Source organism: Quercus robur, chromosome 9, assembly GCF_932294415.1.
Source record: "Quercus robur chromosome 9, dhQueRobu3.1, whole genome shotgun sequence".
Lineage (NCBI taxonomy): Eukaryota > Viridiplantae > Streptophyta > Magnoliopsida > Fagales > Fagaceae > Quercus > Quercus robur.
Window position 1 is genome coordinate 8,871,506 of NC_065542.1, and position 20,676 is coordinate 8,892,181.

At 35.1% G+C, this 20,676-nt stretch overlaps 2 protein-coding genes across 2 annotated transcripts; both read left to right on the forward strand.

Moving 5' to 3' along the window:
- The first annotated feature begins 1,873 nt into the window (after window positions 1-1,873).
- LOC126699773 (importin subunit beta-1) lies at window positions 1,874-6,958 on the forward strand. The gene is made up of 3 exons (XM_050397743.1): window positions 1,874-2,058; window positions 3,163-5,586; window positions 5,688-6,958. Exons 2-3 carry the CDS (start codon window positions 3,170-3,172, stop codon window positions 5,884-5,886), a joined length of 2,616 nt encoding a protein of 871 aa, XP_050253700.1. The 5' UTR covers window positions 1,874-2,058; window positions 3,163-3,169; the 3' UTR covers window positions 5,887-6,958.
- Window positions 6,959-10,289: 3,331 nt separating this feature from the next.
- LOC126699241 (sm-like protein LSM5) lies at window positions 10,290-16,654 on the forward strand. Its single transcript, XM_050396949.1, has 5 exons — window positions 10,290-10,431; window positions 12,397-12,478; window positions 12,605-12,728; window positions 15,914-15,986; window positions 16,279-16,654. The coding sequence occupies exons 2-5, from the start codon at window positions 12,445-12,447 to the stop codon at window positions 16,309-16,311; spliced, it is 264 nt and encodes an 87-aa protein (XP_050252906.1). The 5' UTR covers window positions 10,290-10,431; window positions 12,397-12,444; the 3' UTR covers window positions 16,312-16,654.
- The last annotated feature ends 4,022 nt before the right edge of the window (window positions 16,655-20,676 follow it).

Sequence of the window (20,676 nt, forward strand, 5' to 3'; positions counted from 1 at the left end):
AGAACAAAGTTCGAAACCCCCTCCATCACTTATTGTGACATTTATTTATTTTTTTAAAAGAAAGAATTTAAACTAGTAACTTTAAATATTATCTCAAAAAAGAAATATTTCACTATTAAGTGGGTTTTTTTTTTTTCCCCCGGATAAACGCTTTATTGATCAACCCAACGACACAAAAAGGAGAGGCCTAGGTTTATTGCCTATGAGACTAGGGATGGAAAACTAGAGATGGGCACTAGCCCAAATCCAATCACGCAGTGCAGCTATTCTAAGAACGCATAAGGCTACCTTTGCTTAACCCAACAAAGGGCTACTAGGATCCAACTGCTCTGTTTAGGCCGATAATAGCTTTTGTTTCTCATTTTTTGTTACCATCACTACATCAAGGATCCGTTTCGATACAACTGAAAACACTGTAATAAAATAATTTTTAAATGTGTGAATAGTGCCATTAGATCCATTTTTAATGAAAAAATTGCTGAAAAGTGAAGTTTGTGGGTCCCGTAAACAGTGCACAAGACCCACTAGTGTGCACAAAAATGTCAAAAATCACGGCTCAACAATACATAAACAGTACTCAATAGTGCACTTGTCCCCTAAAGCTGAAACTCATGTAGAAAAAAAAAAAAAAAAAAAAAAAAAAAAAAAAAGAAGAAGAAGAAGAAGAGCAAAACGCAAAACGCAAACGCAAACGCAGGTTCATCCGGATCCAAACGCTCACCAAGGTTGAGCTTAACCCAATTCTTTGGTGGGTATTTCCAACCTTTCTCCTTTGCTGGTCTCTTCTATTGGTCATCCCATGCTTCCTTATGCTCTATATATGATTTGAGAACTTGCATAGATAGATCAGTTGTGGAACTTTTATTGCCATCCACTCTAGCTTTGTTCCTAGCCATCCAAATTTGATCACATAAAATAGTGTCATAAAAGCTAAAATTAGCTAACTACTTCGTCATTCTAACCCCCCCAAGATTGCTTTAGGCCTAAGAATGGTAAAGAGGTTCCACATGTTGCTCAAATTTAAAGGCCATGGGGCTAACAAGTAACAACCATAGTTGATGGTTGATTCACCTAATCACATTGGAGAAAAAAAGGGGCTCTGGTCTAGACTAGAGTCTCCCTCTTTTCAGTGAGAATAGTGCATGTTTGGATCTAGATTCTAATTTCTTTTAAATTATTTGTACATGTAAAAAAAAAAAAAAAAAAAGTAGTGACTGTTACATTCAATCATTTTGTTTCCTAAATAATTGCATTCAATATTTGCAAATGAATAAAAATGCATTGAATTGGTAAGTATACTTTTTTTTTTTTTTTTGGAATTCTTGAAGACCAAAGTTTTATTTTATAGTGGCTTGGATTTCCTAGAAAGACCTCAAAATCATAGTAGTCCAATAATTTTTTTACCTTCTTATAATAACCTTTGCTTAACGTTAATGATAGGAAAAATCCCATCTCAAAATCAGCAAAATTGGTTCTATCTGGTCCCACACGTCTTACTTTAATCATACGGCGAAGAACAAAAACCTTTTTCTCAAAAAGAAATCTCATTCGTCAACCAAGCTGACTTTCCCCCAATAATTTCAACATCTAAAAATACTTCTTAATCTTATCAATTCGATTTGATTTGATTTTTTTTTTTTTTTTTTTTTGGAGATAAAAATTTGAACAAATTAAAGTTACAAAATTAGAATAATTGGGTCCACAATACAACTCAGTACTCACCGTCACAACTCGAAGCCAGGTCAATTTTTTTTTAAAAAAGACGCGTAAAGCAAAAAAAAAAAAAATCAACGGCTCTGATCTGACTTGGAGAACAATCTAACGGGTCCCACAAAATAAAATTCATAAAAATTTCAAATACAAAAAGAAAAAAAAAAAAGTATCAAAATTTATAGTACTATAAATTTGTGTAATTCAAGCTTCTTGTTTTTCAATTTTCGTTTTCTCTCTCTCTCTCTCTTTCTCTGAGCTAGGGTTTCACTTTTTCAGAGCGCCGTTGAGTTTGTCTCGATCGGTGACAGTACTGCTACTGTCTCATTCAATTCCGTGGACCACCAGGTAATTTTATCATTCCTCTATCAAAGCCCCCAATTTTTTTGACTGAAATTAGGGTTTATTATTATTTTTTGGGTATGTTGATTTGGGCATTCGATCTATAATTTGCTGATGTGTTTTTGCTTCAATTGTTGGCAAATGGGTTGAATTTTGATTAGCTTGTGGTTGTAATTTTAGTGGGTTTTCATTCTTTTTGTTAATTGAAGTGTGAATTTGATAGAATTGTATGTGTTATTGGATTCAATCTGATTCGATCCGTGACTTTCTTCAAACTTACTTACATGGGTTTCAATTCTAAGTGCTCAAGGTCTTGCGGGTATATAATAGCTTTTCAAATTCTGGGGCAAAAAAGTTAGTTTTTTCTTTCAAGTTTATGTTTTTATTGCTTTTAATTCTTATTTTGAAAAGTTGAGTGATTAGTGGGGTTGATGTGATAATAGTCATATAGATTCACTTTGATGTAATTTAGGTAGTGCAGCTGATTTACGTTTAAGGTTACTAGTCTCAGTGGATTTTGAACTGTTTTCTGATATTTGTCTCATTCTGATTATAATATTAATATTCAACGTGCACAGCAGAGCAGATTTTCATTTTAGTCATCTTTTCATGCTTCATGTTTTTAAATTTAATTTTCACCTTAAATTAAGTTTTATTTTTACATTGGATGCAGAAAATGATGAGAAATACAAATAATTTAAATATCAAGCTTTAAATGAAATTTGGTTTCCAGAAATTTGAAGCAATGGATATAGATAAATTAAGGGAAAAAGGATGCAGGAGTATATCCGAGTTAACTGCACAAAATATATGTGTTTGCTTAGTTGTTGTGGTTTTACTTCGATTTATTGTTGGAATTGAAGTATGAAAGTTTTGGTTACTACAATTTTTTCATGGATGTTTTAATCACATTGTGATGTCCATTCTTAAACTATCGATCATTTATTGAGTTCTTGGTTACTGCAATTTTTTCATGGATGTTTTAATCACATTGTGATGTCCGTTCTTAAACTATTGATCATTTATTGAGTTCTTTATGGACTTGGGTTTGGGATGGGAAGCTTGTTGAACATTTATGTGTCTGAATTAAGATATATTTGATACTCTCAGATACAATATGGCGATGGAAGTTACCCAGATTCTTCTGAATGCACAATCGATCGATGGTAATGTGCGGAAGCATGCAGAAGACAGTATAAAACAGTTTCAGGAGCAAAACCTCCCCAGTTTCTTGTTATCTCTGTCTGGAGAGCTAGCGAATGATGATAAGCCTGTAGAGAGCCGTAAATTAGCAGGTTTGATACTTAAGAACGCCTTGGATGCTAAGGAACAACATAGAAAGTTTGAGCTTGTTCAAAGCTGGGTGACCCTGGACACTGCCGTGAAGGCCCAGATCAAGACATGTTTGTTACAGACCCTATCTTCTGCTGTATCTGATGCTCGATCAACTGCATCTCAAGTCATTGCAAAGATTGCAGGCATTGAATTGCCTCAGAAACAATGGCCTGAGCTTATAGTGTCCCTTTTGTCAAATATTCACCAGCAAGCAGCTAATGTCAGGCAAGCCACTTTGGAGACTCTTGGATATTTGTGTGAGGAAGTCTCTCCTAATGTTGTGGATCAGGATCAAGTGAATAAAATACTTACAGCTGTAGTTCAGGGTATGAATGCATCTGAAGGGAACAATGATGTTAGGCTTGCTGCTACTCGAGCACTGTACAATGCCCTGGGCTTTGCTCAGGCAAATTTTAGCAATGATATGGAGCGTGACTATATCATGAGAGTTGTCTGTGAGGCAACTCTCTCCCCAGAAGTGAAAATACGGCAGGCAGCTTTTGAGTGTTTGGTCTCCATTTCATCAACTTACTATGAGAAATTGGCTCATTACATCCAGGACATCTTTAACATTACAGCGAAGGCCGTGAGGGAAGATGAGGAACCTGTTGCTCTTCAAGCCATTGAGTTCTGGAGTTCAATTTGTGATGAGGAGATAGATATCTTGGAAGATTATGGGGGTGATTTTACCGGGGACTCTGCTATTCCCTGTTTTTATTTTATAAAGCAGGCCCTCCCTGCTCTTGTCCCTATGCTGTTGGAGACACTCCTTAAGCAAGAGGAGGATCAGGATCAGGATGAGGGAGCTTGGAATATTGCAATGGCTGGGGGCACTTGCCTTGGCTTGGTTGCACGTACAGTGGGAGATGATATTGTCCCACTCGTTATGCCATTTATTGAAGAGAACATAACAAAACCAGAGTGGAGGCAAAGGGAAGCAGCCACGTATGCTTTTGGTTCAATTTTGGAGGGTCCTTCCCCTGACAAGTTAACACCTATTGTCAATGTTGCGTTAACATTCATGCTCACTGCTTTAACTAAGGACCCAAATAACCATGTGAAGGACACTACTGCTTGGACCCTGGGGCGAATCTTTGAATTTCTTCATGGTTCAACCATAGATTCACCCATAATTACTCAAGCAAATTGCCAACAGATCATTACTGTTCTGCTTCAGAGCATGAAAGATGTTCCAAATGTTGCTGAGAAGGCCTGTGGTGCTCTCTATTTTCTTGCTCAAGGGTTTGAGGAGGGGGGCCCATTATCAACTCTAACTCCTTTTTTCCAGGAAATCGTTCAGGCCCTTCTCACTGTTACACACAGAGAAGATGCTAGTGAATCTCGATTGAGGACTGCTGCATATGAAACATTGAATGAAGTGGTGAGGTGTTCAACTGATGAAACAGCTAGCATGGTGTTGCATCTTGTTCCTATCATCATGATGGAGCTGCACAAGACTCTTGAGGGGCAGAAACTCTCATCTGATGAGAGAGAGAAGCAGAGTGAATTACAAGGCCTTCTTTGTGGGTGTTTACAGGTCATTATTCAGAAGCTAGGATCATCAGAGCCAACTAAATATCTCTTTATGCAGTATGCAGATCAGATAATGGAACTATACCTGAGAGTTTTTGCGTGTAGAAGTGCCACTGTGCATGAGGAGGCCATGCTTGCCATTGGAGCCCTTGCCTATGCAACAGGCCCAGATTTTGCAAAATACATGCCAGAGTTTTACAAGTACTTGGAAATGGGTCTTCAAAATTTTGAGGAGTACCAAGTGTGTGCTGTGACAGTTGGTGTTGTGGGAGATATATGCAGGGCATTGGAGGATCAGATTCTTCCTTACTGTGATGGGATTATGACACAACTACTTAAGAACTTATCAAGCAATCAGTTGCACCGTTCTGTTAAGCCTCCCATATTCTCATGCTTTGGTGATATAGCACTGGCTATTGGAGAGAACTTCAAAAAGTATTTGATGTATGCCATGCCCATGCTCCAGAGTGCTGCAGAGTTGTCTGCCCACACATCGGGTGCTGATGATGATTTGGTAGACTACACCAATTCTCTGAGAAATGGAATCTTGGAGGCATATTCTGGGATTTTCCAAGGGTTTAAGAACTCTCCTGAAACCCAGCTCTTGATTCCCTTTGCACTTCACATCCTCCAGTTTTTGGACAGCATTTATATGGAGAAAGACATGTGAGTTCTCTGTAGAAAACATTTATTTTTCTGGTGTTCTTATTTTAAATATTTTGTTCCGCATTATTTACTGATTTTTTTTTAAAAAAATTGATTTATAGGGATGATGTGGTAATGAAAACTGCTGTTGGAGTCCTTGGAGATCTTGCAGATACACTTGGAAGTAATGCAGGTACTCTGATACAGCAATCTCTGTCAAGCAAAGACTTTTTAGATGAATGCTTGTCCTCAGATGACCATTTGATCAAAGAATCTGCTGAATGGGCTAAGTTGGCCATCAGTCGCGCCATTTCTGTTTGAGGCTAGCATTGCTTGGTATTCTCCTTTATTTTAGAAGTCCCTGCATGCATTTGGTCGTGTCGAGTTGGGGTCCAGGGTTGCATATTCATTGAGTCATCACCATTTTCTGACAACACAATACTGTTGGTCTTCAAGCTGTCACTAACTCTTGCGTCATCACCAAATGTTATCACTAACTAATGCATCAGCACGCGCGCGCACACCCGGGGGTGGGGGGAGGGTTGTTATGGAGAAGAGGGTAGTCATGGCTTCACTGAAATGGGTGGAGGTCTCCATAGAAAATCAGAGCAAAGAGAGCTCATGGAGGAGTGCAGTTGCAGACAGAGAGGGAGGTAAGTGTGAGATGAAATTAGATGCTGCTCAAACTGCTTGATGATTGGCTGTGCGCTTGGGTCCTTAAACGATAGTCCTATTCTTGTTGAGGTTAGTCCCAAATGGTTACAGGTTTTTGAACAGAAGAATGCGAAGAGGTCGGTTCTGGTGTTGTGACATTTCAACAGCACCCAAGTGCTATATTCCCGAGTTTCTCCTTCCATCGGCATGTTTTTATTTCCATTTTCTCCTTCCTGGAGAACGTTTTCATTCCTGGTTTCTCCGTCAATAGCAGATTCTCATTCTTTTGTTAATTTGTGTCTTCATCTGTTCATCATATGTCCATCATGGTCAGTTTTATTTCATCCTTTTCATATTTTTTCTTATACTTAGTATGCGGGTTGGGATTCACCCACATTTACTGAGTCTAAGAGCATTTCATCTTGCATTTCATTCATTCATTTTTCATTTTTGTCAGTCTTAGTAGGTGTTTTCTCAGGTCAAATGTAATACCATGCATTCATGAAGAGTGGTATATGAGTATAGGTTTTGATTTTGCTTTGGAATGTGTAATCATATTCATATCTATCCCCTCCTGTGGAGGGTAGTATATTGGAATGTCACGAATTGTGATGACATTAAAAGGTTATGTAAGGATTTGAAGTGTCACCCTTTGCTAGAGGCAGTGTATTTGTGGTCCTGCCTCAGTTGTTATCTTTCAAGTGATATTAATGTTTATAGAAACGATGAATTTTGTGAATATGGGCAGCTTTATTTTCTTTCTTTCTGTTTATTGGTCTTTCTTGCCTTTCTGTTTGATTAATTGCCATAATTCATTTACAAACTAGCCTTGGCCCCTGCCATGAATAATTGGATACCAGATCCTTGCTGCCCAAATTATTGACCTCATTGGTCAAGAACTTATTATAATCTGCATTACATCACAGAATCCATGCTTCAGCTGCAATTGGTTTATATGTATATATATAATATAGCAGAAGCCTAATCCTCAATTCCCTCCCATAAAGATGTGGTTTATGAAATTTCCAAACCACCACAATTGGTAATCCCCATTGGTAATTCTCTAAGAATTCTCTAAGACCGTGTAAAACACACCCCTTAAAACTCCACAATGCACACCGTGACGTGACGTGCACAGTTTCAGATGGTGAGAGACAGAGTCCGTAGGGCGGAGAGAGAGAGAATTTTGAGGGCCTCACTGCCGTCTGCTTGGCCTACCACCACCATGATATTGCCGGAACTGTAACTAGTACATTTTTTAATTAATTAATTTTTTTGTTAGGCGTCAAATAAGTTTTTGGAATGATTTTTGTTTGAGTTGGTTCAATTTTTTGTCTGTGTGTTAGATTTGGATTTGTTACATACTGACAAAAAAAAAAAAAAAACACCATTTCAAGGATTTGAATTTTGTGAATTTGGGTTACATTAGTAATATCTACTGTGACCAAAAAAAACTGAAATGGTGTTTAAATCTATTTTTCCCACACACAAAATTCTTGAACCATAGAGAGCCAAATTAGGAATAAGCAATGGGTCATGAGCTGCAACGATGACAAGACTGCAAGGTATTCCAATATTTCTTCTCTCTCTAGCATTGCTTGATTATGTTTTTGAAAAATTGTTGCAACCATTCCTGTTCTAAACATCTAATATCATAAAGGTTTTTTTTTTCCAAAATTTTGGACAGTAAATATGATTAATTTCAGTGCTTTGGTTGTGTTGGTTTGATTCATGTTTTTGAGTTAGTATTTCTTTTCTTTTGTTTTGTCTGCATATTTTTTTTGTTGGATTTGGTTTTACGTTAGGGTATTTGTGTTAATTTAGTTTTGGATAGTCAAGGTTTAGAAAGCTAGCGTCAAATTAAATGAGAGAGCATTGAAATTTATCTGTCCGATGTTGCTCTTGAAAAGCAAATTAGGTTTTACTAATATATACTCTTACAGCATATATTAATAAAAATTTTAATTTTTTTATTGGAAAAATGAAAATGTGACTAACTTTTTTGACAATGCATGCACTTAATTGGACTCAAATTTGTATTCCTATTTGGTTACCAGAATAAATGAGGGAGAGAGATTAGAATTTTAGATTTTGATATTATGTACTGTAATAAATTAAGCTATGTTTGGATAGCACTTAAAATGACCTGCGTTTGGAGTTTGGTGTTTTAAACAATGGGTCCCACGGCTACAGTGGGTCCCACGATAACTATGCATACGGTAGATCAGGCAATTTTCTAGGTCCCACATGGCACTATTCATATTTAAAAACTATTCTACTACAATGTTTTCAGCAATAAGTTTTCAATTTTTAGCAATAAACGGTATTCAAACACACAATTAATATGCAAAAAAAAAAAAAAAAAGAAGTACAAATAGCATTAGATACATCAATTGGCATGGAAGTTTGGATAAAAAAGGATGCTTTGATATCCTCCTATTTGAATCTTTATCTACCTTCATTGAATTGACAATAATTAAAAATGATTGATTATGATTACTGGACAATCTTAAAAGATAGCATTATTTAAAGATTGCGTGTCCTCTTCTTTTCCCAAAGGTTCCAACCTGACCCACTGGAAGCTGGCATGGCCGAAAGGACAGTGCCACTGGTGGTATTCTTGTTTTAATTGCAAGGATACAGAATCAGATAGAGAAAAGGCATATTTTTATCAACTCCTTGGTCGTTGTCTCGTTTTTTTAAATCTTTGGGTTCCCTTTTTTTTAAAACATATAGAATCAGTAATAATTAATAAGTAATAAATTAAATTAAGTTTTTTAAAAATAACAAATTAAACCCTTAGCATATAATTCACTTGATGAAATATTTAGCCTATAGAATCATAATATTTAACTTTACTTTTTGTAATTTCAAGGCTCAATTTGTTATTCTTGAAACTACAATATTTAGATTTAAGTAAAAACAACTGAGCTAAGAATCTTGTAGCTTAATTGACACATTCTCATACATAAAAGTGCTTGAGAGGTTTTGAAGAAAAAAGTTAGAGTTGCAAGTGAACAACACATTGTAACTATCTAATAAAAAAGTAAGAACAACTTACATTTCTAAAAAAAAAAACTAAAAACTAAGAACAACTAGATTCTTAAAAAAAATGAACAAACATGGTGGCATAAAAAAAAAGTTGAAGAGTCAATTGTAAAGAGGCAAAATATCTTAACTGATGTCTCACAATATCTTAAATCTATAATGAACTAATTACTAACCCGTGTAATGCACCGAATAGTTAGCAAATGTTAAATATTTTTATTTTGTTCAATAGGACCAAAGTGGACCAAATAAGAGCAAAGTTGGAAGAATGGACCGAATAAGACCAAAGTGGACCGAATAAAACGAAAGTGGACAGAATGGACTGAATAGAACCAATGTGGACCGAATAGGACCAAATTTGACCGAATAGAACCAAAGTGAACCGAATAAGACCAAAATGGACTGAATAAGATCAAAGTGGACAGAATGGACCGAATAGAACCAAATTGGACCGCATTGGATAGAATGGACCGAATATAACCAAATAAGAGTTATACTTATACCCACTTCATTGGGTGATCTCAGTCTTCCCTCGCCCATCCTATCTGATCCGAATTTTGTCGAAGTATGAACTACCAAATCATCCTTGGGAGCTAGTTGTTAATATTTGTTGCTTCGCTTTTGGGCTTTTTATTTTTCTATTATTCCGTTTTATGGTACCCAAAAAAAAAAAAAAAAAAAAAAACAATGCATAATAATAGTCTATTTCATAATTCATATTAAATATTAATTTGTGTAATTTTTAAGACAAACATCTATCAGTAGGTTTTAGTTAACTCAATTAGTGAAATCTCCTCGTTGAATAAGAGATGTACGATTCGAACTCTGCCTACAATTAAAAACTAATTGATATTTTGATTTGATAACAAAAAACAATTATCATATAATAAACTGAAGTTGTAATGTATGTCTGTATCTAATCAAAAAAAGACAAGACACAATCTAATTCATGGGCTTGACTCTCTTGGGTGGACCGTGTGATCCATATGTTGAGAAAGCCCAAAAGTTAGTTTGGTATTTTCTTTACGAGGGTTTGCTTGGGCTAAAAGTGAGGGCCCATGTTAGAGAGTAGAAGCCAATATAGGGAAACGAAGTCCACTCTCAAACTCTCTGTCTCACCCGTCGATCACTCACTCTCAAACTCTCTACCGTTCAACACCGACTGTAAGCTCTCTCTCTCTCTCTCTCTCTCTCTCGAAATGGGTATTTGAAAGATTTGGTTTTGATGGGTATTAGGAACTGAAATACATGATTTTTTTTTTTTTGTTTTTGGTTTTGTTGGTTAATTAGGAACTGGAATATAATTAGGAGCTGGAATTGATGTACTGTATTATAGTTTGTTTGTGTATTTTTTTTTTTTTAATTATTATTACAATTTTTTATGTTGCTATGATGAAGGTACATGTTACAAAATTCTTGTTGACAGCTGATATTTGAATGTTTGGTTAAAATTATGAGGGGTTTACATATAGTTTTTTAGTTAAAAACAACCATCTTTGTAAAGTGAAAACATGCAGTACATATAGTTTTTAGTTAATAGCTCCTATATTATTACAGTGGAGGAAACATGCTTCATGTGGCATTGCATCTGTTTGTGCTTTTGAATTCTTTGAATTGGTTACCCATATTTTTAAGTCTGCACGAAAGCGAAAAGTGGGAACTATCCCACATAATCAAAATCCCACCTGAAGCACCCACAGAACCCAAATACAACCAATCCACATAATGACAACCCCATAAGCTTCTTATGAACACTCTAGTAATCACCTGCGTCTTCATCTCCTGCAAACAAATTATATCTACCCGTCACATTTGAATAATCAAGCGTTACTAGGGAAATGGCCATGGAGATTGGGGGTATGAAGTTACTCACTTGTGGGGTTGGGTGATTGCATCCATATATGGGAAGGATAAGGGTAGATGGGCCACACAAGTTAGTACAGGTATGCACAGGTGTAGTTTTTGGAGGAGTATCAGAACAGGTTGGGATAGTTTTTTTTTTTTTTTGATAATTCAACAGTTACAACAGTGGGGGGTCGTGGGATTTGAACTCTGCCTGTTTTAGTGGGAAATGCCAGGAGGTGCCAATTGAGCTATGAGGCTCTTGGTAGAGCAGCTTGGGATAGTTTCTTCCAACATGTGGCTTTCAAGGTAGGTGAGGGCAATCAAATAAGATTTTGGTATGATCTTTGGAGTGGTCATATTCCTCTTAAGTATCTACAACCTTAATCTTTTGGAATTTGAGGTTCCACAAAGCCTTTCATGATTGGTAGATGGAGGAGAGGGGGTTGATAGGATGACTTGGTGATTAAATGGGAGTGGCACATTTGATATTTGGTCTTACTACAAGGCCATTTGTGGCACTAATGATCATTCTTTCTTGTCCATGGAAGAGCATTTAGCGAGTTAAGGCCCCAAAAAGGGTGTTTTTCTTCTTGTGGACAGCAGCGTGGGGTAAGATTCTCATTCTTGATAATCTAATCAAGAGGGCTTTCTCATTAGTACGTTGGTGTTGTACATGCCAGTGTAGTGAGGAAACGGTGAACCATTTGTTACTCCATTGTGATGTTGCATATATTTTGTGGAGTGAGGTGTTTAGGATGTTTGAGATTTAGTGGGTGATGCCATTGACTATCCCAACTCTATTATTTGGTTGGAGAAATTGGTTTGGGAAACATTCCTTGGATGTATGGAATCTAGTGCCAGTATCTTGATGTGGATAGTAAGGAGGGAATGGAATAGTCATACGTTTGAGGCTGTCAAGAGATCTCTTGATCAATTGAAATCCTTGATGATACATATCTTAATTGATTGGTCTCAGGCATGGGTTTTTACACTTTGTTATTCCATTTTTGAGTTCCAAAATTCCCTTAGATTTTCTCCTTGATATTCTTGTAATTTTTAAAGATACTCTGTGTTCACCACCATGACCATATAGTACTTTTCATTTTCAATAAAACTCTTATTACTTATAAAAAAAAAAAGGACTATAGTATATATCGTGAACCATCAACTTTTCTTGATGCATCTCTTTTATATAAAGAATAGAATAAATGTATTGGATTAGTTAGTGGCAAATGCATGCATGCTCCAAAACTGATGGTTGTAACTTTTTGTTTGTTTTGAAAGGATTTCTAGGAGTAACTCTTGATAAAACTCCATTTTCGATCACTCTCCATGGCCAACAATCCTTCACAACTGCTCCCATCAGGTCCTATTCTCTCTCTCTCTCTCTCTCTCTCTCCCCCCCCCCCCCCCCTCTCTCTGTGTTTTCTATTATCTTTTTTAAGAGAAAATCATTAGAATATTAAAACTTTAATTTATTTATTTTCTGCAGAGCTAATTGATAGGTGCATAGGGTCGAAGATATGGGTGATAATGAAGGGAGACAAGGAGCTCGTTGGCACTCTTAGGGGCTTTGATGTCTATGTCAACATGGTCCTTGAAGACGTCACTGAATAGTATGCCCCTCACTCATTTCTTTTCTTTTTTCTTTTTGATAAGTCTCACTCATTTCTTTCTTATATTCTCTACATATAGGATTTTTTATTTTATTTTTTTCTGCTAATTTATACTAGTACCATTGTGTATAGCAGTGTAAATTTAGTTTCGTGTTCACTGACTTTGGCTATTACTGTTGGTAGAGGATTAGGTGAGAGAGAGAGAGAGAAAGAGAGGTCAAATTCGTGGTTGGTTTTACCTATCAAAAAACTGTTGGTTAGTTTTTTCTTGAAAGAAGGTGAAGGTTGTGTTGGTTTGGGCTTTGTAAATGTAAAGGGACCATGAGAGGCAAAGACAAATTTATGGAATGTGTTGGCTTTGTAACTGAGGGTGCCTGTTGGTGAAATGTTCTATGTGGGCTGAGGATGTAGTCTTGGGGTTTGTCTCACTATATCACACTAGTAAAGCAATGGTTTATGCATATTTGGCAGTGAGGTGGTGCATTAGGCAAGGTGGTTGATTATTAGGAAGATGACAAGTTGAGGCAAGGCCCAAGGTAATGCATTTTTGAGTTGTTCAAGATCAAAGTAGAAGTCCTCTTTGATAAGTAAAACTAAATTTATTAGGAAGATGAGAGAGTTTTGATACACACAGTGTATCAAAAACAATGGATTGTGTGATATATTATTTTTTATTGGTAAGTTACACATGCATCTAGTCACCCTTCACTTTTCTCTTACAATGGAACGGGGTGTGATTTGAGCTAGTGCTCATTGATGATTGTATGATATATTGTGATAAAAATCAATAGTCTTAGAGCATTTGTCATTTTGTTGTGTGATATAACTTTTGTTCTTGGTTGGAGTACTTTGTTTTTCAGAAGTTAGTTATTGGATTCATAAACTTATTCAATTGCATTCCACAAAAATTCTAGAGCAGTAGGGTTTTAGTCCCAATTGTAACAGATCAGTATGCTGAAGAAAAACTTTTGTTTCTTGTTGGTAAATTCACCTTACCTCAACCCTTATAGACATTCTAGATTGTGACATATCAATTTTAAATTTTTTTTTATAGATGTCATTGGAATATAAGAGTAAGAAGGAGAATGTGAATAGATTCACCATCGTGTTGATAGACTGTTTTCTGAGATATTGCTTTAAAATGTAGAGTTGAAGATTTCATTGAAACTTAGTAGATTGTGTCATGGTGTAATCTTGAGCATGTAAGTTTTATCATTTGACAACTCTTAATTTGCCAGTTCATGTGGGACAAGGGCCTTCTAAAAGATAATGGAGGTTATAGCCAATGAACTCTAGCTTAAATGTTACTTCCTCCTTCCATAATCATGGGTTCAAGAACCAATTGGTGAGTGTAACTTATCGTTCAAAAAAAGAAAAAGATAATGGAGGTCATAGATAGCTATCTAGGTACTATCCATCTGCTAGGAGAGTTTACAAACAAATATAGATTTTTGGTATCAGCCTCCCTATTTATGGCCCACCATATGATCTATTATGTGAATAGGCACATGCTCCTTTCCATTATACATGACTTCAAATCCTAGCAGGAAAAGGAGGGGAAGGATACTCGCTCTATGGTAAATATACAGAATTCCATAGTTAATCTCATAGATTAATATAGAATTATGTGTCATGCCATATTCACTGTTTTGCTTGGCCTTTTTGGCAAATCCTGTTTGGAAGGCATTTGTTTTCGGTTTTCCTTAATTATTTGAGATTTTTACCTTTTCTCCTTCTCTTCTGCTGCTCCTCCCAATTCTAAGGTTTTCACCTGTTATTGTTGCTTTTATAAATAAAGACTGCAAAATTGCTTTCAAATAGGAAGTTTTGTAACTGTCTCATCTCTTTTGTGCATAACATGCCAAAAGGCAGGCAAAACAAATGATCTTACTTCTTCTTGATCTTGTCTAATAATTGAAAGTATTTATTCCAAACGGCAATTTTCAGTCTGGCCCTTGTGGAGGATGTCATTCTTTTCTAAATTTTTGCAGGATCGTGTTATAGTAGGTGGTTTTGCAATTGCAAGAAGTTCCATTCTTGGTTAGGGCCATTGGGACCCTTGTAAAAATTTATTGGTGCATGGAGTTATCATTTTCATATGAAAGTTTACTTGTTGAAAATTTTTTTAAAAAAAATATATATATATAGATATATTTTGCAGGGAAAAGGAGCACAAGTTTTTAGGGTATCTTTAGACTCCATAGAAGAGATTGCATGTGGTATTGTTTTCCTGGATCTTGATGCTTTGATTTTATGGGGTCTTTCTGGAGCTTAATAAATTGTATCTGTGTTTTTCCTTTTTCTTTTTGGCATGAAAGTTGCTGTATTTTTATCCCCATCATTGAGTTTAGTGACATCCTTCACATGACACATCTTTCAATTTAGTTGGCTACTTACTCTTTGTGAAGTTTAATACAGTAGGAGATTATTGATACTTCATTTTCCACTTTGTCCAAGCCTTTGGTGTTCAGATGTCAGGCAGATAATGTGATTGAAACATAAGGTCCCTTGGTTAAAAAGTTGTTATTGAAGGTAATCACCCAAATGCTGCTAAAAAAATTTAAGGTAATGTAGATTGAGTCTGAAGTATTAAAATTTTGCGGGAGGTTGATAGTATTTGGACAACCACATTCTTTTTGTGTGGATGAAAGGGAAGCAGATTCTGAGGTGGGATTCTTAACCTGGGGAATTTGATTTTTGGATGAAAAATGGGAACTGTAGCCTTTTTTTTTTTTTTTTTTGCTAAACAGGGGAACTGTAGCCTTTGTTGTTGCATTTTGTGGATGTTTAAGACAGTGTTCGTTTCACTGAAAAGTGCCTTCTCTTCTTCTGAATTTCTATTTTCAACAAACAATATGAATTACAAGGATGAATATCTAAGGCTGACAAAATTACAAGGCGTGAAAAACATAGCACTAGCTTCCTGAGGAAAAAAAAAAGGACTTTTGTAAGATTTAGCTATTTATATTGTCTTCTTTTATACGATTTGAAATTAGATTCTGTATCTTTCTTCATTTTTATTCTCTTAAAAGAACTGTGTTTAGCTAATATGTTAGCTTCAGTCAGTTCAGTACTTCAGTGTGAGCTTCTGTTCCTGTTCAAGATTTAAAATTTTGTTTTCATTTGTTAGTGAACAACTATAGAGGTTTTATTAATCACTTTATGGTTCAAATATCATTTCACAGTGAGATCACTGCTGAAGGGAGACGGATAACAAAGCTTGATCAGATTTTACTAAATGGAAACAACATTGCCATTGTAAGTGAGATACAATGGTTTTTTTATTCATTATGCTTGAGTAGTTTAGTTTTGTTTTCAAGTTTGCGGGATGTATTTCCTCTATCATTGATACAAAGAATGAATTTCAACATCCCAAACATTTCATCTTAAAGTGTAAACCCTATGCTTTTTAAACTACTTTCTGCAAGCCTTTACTTAGCTGCTTATTTGCCTATTTTGATTAAATTTAAATGGAGCCATAATGTGAAAAATGGGAAATATATGTTTCAAATATCTAAATTTCCTTTCTAATACTTTTGTTGGAATGCAGCTGGTCCCTGGTGGTTCACCTGATCCAGAATGAGTGCAGCTAGCCTCTACTCTGTTATTGATTTCCTCTTCCTCTACCGTGGTTGGGGTCAGATTACTCTTCTGTTTTAATGAGAATTCTGACCACCAAGATGCTCTTTTTTCCACCACTTTGTTATTCATTAGTTATCATGATTGTTGGATAATGGTGGTGGGTCTATCAATGATCATAGATTATGATGGATTGTGTTTGTCCTAATAGTTAGTTTGTATTGCTAATCATAGTTAGTGTGCCATGAGCTCTACTATTGCTTCAGATGATATTGTATGGTTTCAAAGACAAAATTTAACTTTATCTGCTGCCAGTTAAATCAATGCTAAGTAGACTTCTTTGTTAATTGTAATGCCATTTGGGTATAGCTTGTTGGCTTTAATGATTTTTTTTCTGGTCTCAAGTTGTGATGTTTGTTGAAACTTGAAAGACTTGTTGGAAACCTTTGGATTCAAAGTTTCAAACAGACCTCTTCAGGGCTACTAGTTGGTTTAAAGGGTTTGGTTGGATACTAGAGGTTTCCAAGTCTATGATCTTCCTGAGTTGACTGTCAATTGCTAAAGACTAAGAGAGCATTTGGTTTGCAGTTTGTTGTCAATAGCCCTTGCTTGCACAACACATGAAAGAATACCTTTCTACACACACACACACACACACACATATATATATATATATATAGAGAGAGAGAGAGAGAGAGAGAGAGCATTTCTGTTAGTGGGAAAGAGAGAAATTTAACACAATGAGTTCTAGGTGGATGATGAGGCTATCGATTTAAGATCTACAAGTACATGTCTAACTCACTAATAAAAAAGTAACCACAAAATGTCATTGGAAGTAACAGGAAAATTCAACACTTTATAATGTGACATGGTGTCCAAACTAGAAAATATTAAAAAGTTAAAGGGGTGCAATACACAATGTATGTAACTACAAAAACGAACTAGATGAAGGAAAAAAAAATTAAATGGATTGAGAAAGTGAGCATCATAGTGAGCATAAAGTTATATGGAAAGAGATATTAGGTTTTACTTTAAAAGTCGTACAGAGAAAGTGCCGTAGTACCCCTTAGTGATATGACTCCCACCTTCCATATCTAACAAAGCCAGTGGGGTTGGATAATTTCCCTATTTTTGTTCTTTTCCTAGTGCTGTTGTGTACCTCTATCTCTATGGCTCTATCACTCTATGCGCTTGGGGTTTCTCCATGACATATATACTCACAAAAGGAAAAAAAAAAAAGGAAGAAGAAGAAGAAGAAGATGAAGAAGAAATCAAGAAAGATTGGACAGTGGAAGAAAATGAAAGTACAGTAAGCATCCTAAATGAACAGAACCAACCACTTTGAGCAGTCATGTAGTGACTTCAAAGTGCCGTTCAGTGCACTTATCCTCTCCCTCAGTCTTGCCTTGTCAATACTAGGTCCATAGAACTAGATATAAAAACAAAATAAATCCTAAAGATCCAACAAATTTTAATATATAATCTTTGACGTGCTTATGAACGTGATTAGTTGATATCAATAGTATAATAAATGAATTTACTTTTTTGTGATTAGTGACACATTAATTGGTAAAAGTCACGTAGTAAACTCCATATTATCCCTAATATTATTCAAAATTAAACCTTTTTTTTTTTTTTTTGCTGAATTTCAAAATTAAACTAATTGTGCTAATGTAAATGAAACTAGTCTATGGGCTCATACTACTAAAATTTGTAGTATCCCTAGTATCACTAAAAAGAAAAAGATGAGCCCATAAATGAAGTCTCACATTGCTAAGAAAAGACTGAGGATAATGATTTTATTGAATATCTAAGTTAAAACAATTCAAGATGGAAATAATTTTGAGCAATATTACAAATATTACATTTTATTATTTAGGTATTTCAAATTGATGTATCAACTTTTAAAATTGAAACAAACAATAATTAAATAATCTATGTATCATGTCATTGATGTGGCATTGGTCACATTCATTTTCGCAGCAATTGTATATTTGTATGTCTTTTTTTTTTTAGGAGAGGATATGCTAGTTAAGTTAGAACTCATTCACATTTATAAGTCTTTTAAAGTAAAATTAGTAATGCTAATTGCCTTATAATTCAATAAAGATGTCCACGGTTCAAATTTCAGTTATTCTCCTCAAAATTACTTAAAAAGGAAAAAAAATATATCATGACACTGTATACACCAACCACCATATATATTGTTAATGCTTAATCACAATCAGAGGCTAGACTTGGAGGGGCAAACCCCATATTTAATCTTTATCTTTTTTTTAATTAATTTCAATTTTCGCAAAGCATAGCACATGCCATTCGTCACATTTGCGTTTGCACATTTTTGAGCATTGTACGAATGTAACAGACCATATCACCAAACTGTTCCCCCGACAACCTAGAACCATTGCCAAAAAAAAAAAACAAAAGAGTTTTTTTAGTAAGTTTTATGAGAAATACTATGTTCACAATATTTTCGTAAAAAATTTTACGTGTCAGGTTATTATTAGCGGCTACTAATAGGTAAAAAATAATTTCAATTATGAATTTAAATTAAAACTAATAACAACTTATGACTTATGATTTGTTGTGAAAATATTGTGAACGTACTACTTTTTTAAGTTTTATTATTCAATCACTACCTTGTAAACATCATAATTACCAAAAAATATATATGTATAAAATTATGTGTGGTCTCTAAGAGGATTGATTAAAATAAACTTAATTTTTGTTTGTTTGTTTTAATGTATGGTTAAAGTAAAACCAATGTTGAGAGTTCAAAATGTTTTTGAGTTGTGTCCCAACTTTTAGCTAGTGCTCCCACTAATGGCCTCCAACAAATTCAACCCTCCTAATACTTTATAATTTGATTTCATCTGTAGCCCACTCTTCATGTTCATTGTCTCTACCTTTGACTAAGAAAAGAAAGTGTGTGATGAAAACCGAAATATGAGGACCAAAAGCACCGCACACTAGTGGTGTTTGGTACCACGGAAAATGAAATCTAGGAGAAGTTTTTTAGGAGAGTTCCCACTACCTAATGATCAGAGAGCATAAGATAGGTGATGATGATGATGATCTCTTCAGAAATATAGTCCATGTTTCTTATTGCTTCATCACTGTCCATGTATACAGTGATGAAAATTTGTAGTATCATTATTTTAATTTCCTAGCCTTTGGAGGAAGTATGTTCATATATAAGCCAGACAAACTTAATGGAGCTTTCTATGCCACGTTCACATCCTATTGTGCTTTGAATTTATAATCAAATCATCAAAACATGTGGCGGGGGGAAGGGCCCCTGGTCTTTTGAATCCCTTCTTTAATATTCATGGTTTGTAACATTTTACTTTTACAAACCATCACCTCCTTCATTTGTAATAGTTTAACATTCAAATTGGGGTTGTCCACAAACACGTTCGACCCAATCCATCCAATCATACCTGAATCAGAAATCAACTGATCTGAAAATTGTGGCAATTAACGACAAGTGTTCACCTTAAAAACCTATTGATAGCGGGTCTCCTTATCCAGAATCTAACTTGACCAGATTCGATAGAAAAAACCCATTTCTACCCAAATTTCTGCCTAGATTGGTGGAGATCTCACGATCTTTGGCTAGATCGCCAGAATCTCTCCTCGTCGTCATTTCTTCTAGTTTTGACCGAAACTAACTACCACCGTGGACAATTGACCCTGACTAACTTGTTACTTCTCTTCAGTTGATAATGGGTCTCGTTTTCTATAATCTAAAGGAATTAGGTCGAGTCCAAATTGAGTCCAAACAAGTCTAGGTCTCATTTTCTCCATATTATAATCCTAAATATGAAATTAAGAATGTTTAAGTATCCATGCTTTTCTTAATGTTATTTTTATTGTTAAAAATATTGTATTCCAAGAGTCCAAGCTTATCCTAATCTAATTGTAATGTAAGTACCAAAATCCTAAGGTTAGCTACTGCATATAGTATATACCCTACACTAAGCTAATAGCAACACATAGTTTGGTACATTAAAAAAATGTCGCTAAGGAATCTCTTGTACATAGGCCGCTAGGCTACATCACGTTAATTCTTTTGCTTTTATTTTCTTTCTCTTCAATATTTTATTTTCTTTGTTCTATTTTAACATAGTAGGATAACTATGTCTTATATCTTCTTATGTTATGTTATATATTTTTATCTTCTTATATATTGTTATATTAGTGGATTTTAGTTGACTCAACTAGTAAAGTTTCTGATAGTTAAATAAGAGATCTAATGCTCAATCCCTGCCTACACCAAAAACCAATTGGTATCTTGATCTGATGATAAAGAACTATCATCAGGAGCAGATGCTATAAGTTGAAATTCTTTCCAAAAAAAAAAAACCTT

Excerpts from the sequence above, each read along its gene's own strand:
- LOC126699773 (XM_050397743.1), top strand. The coding sequence starts at position 3,170 with ATGGCGATGGAAGTTACCCAGATTCTTCTGAATGCACAATCGATCGAT. Across the intron at positions 5,587-5,687 it reads ATTTATATGGAGAAAGACAT|GGATGATGTGGTAATGAAAA; the intron begins GTGAGTTCTCTG and ends ATTGATTTATAG.
- LOC126699241 (XM_050396949.1), top strand. The coding sequence starts at position 12,445 with ATGGCCAACAATCCTTCACAACTGCTCCCATCAG. Across the intron at positions 12,479-12,604 it reads TTCACAACTGCTCCCATCAG|AGCTAATTGATAGGTGCATA; the intron begins GTCCTATTCTCT and ends TATTTTCTGCAG. Across the intron at positions 12,729-15,913 it reads CTTGAAGACGTCACTGAATA|TGAGATCACTGCTGAAGGGA; the intron begins GTATGCCCCTCA and ends ATCATTTCACAG.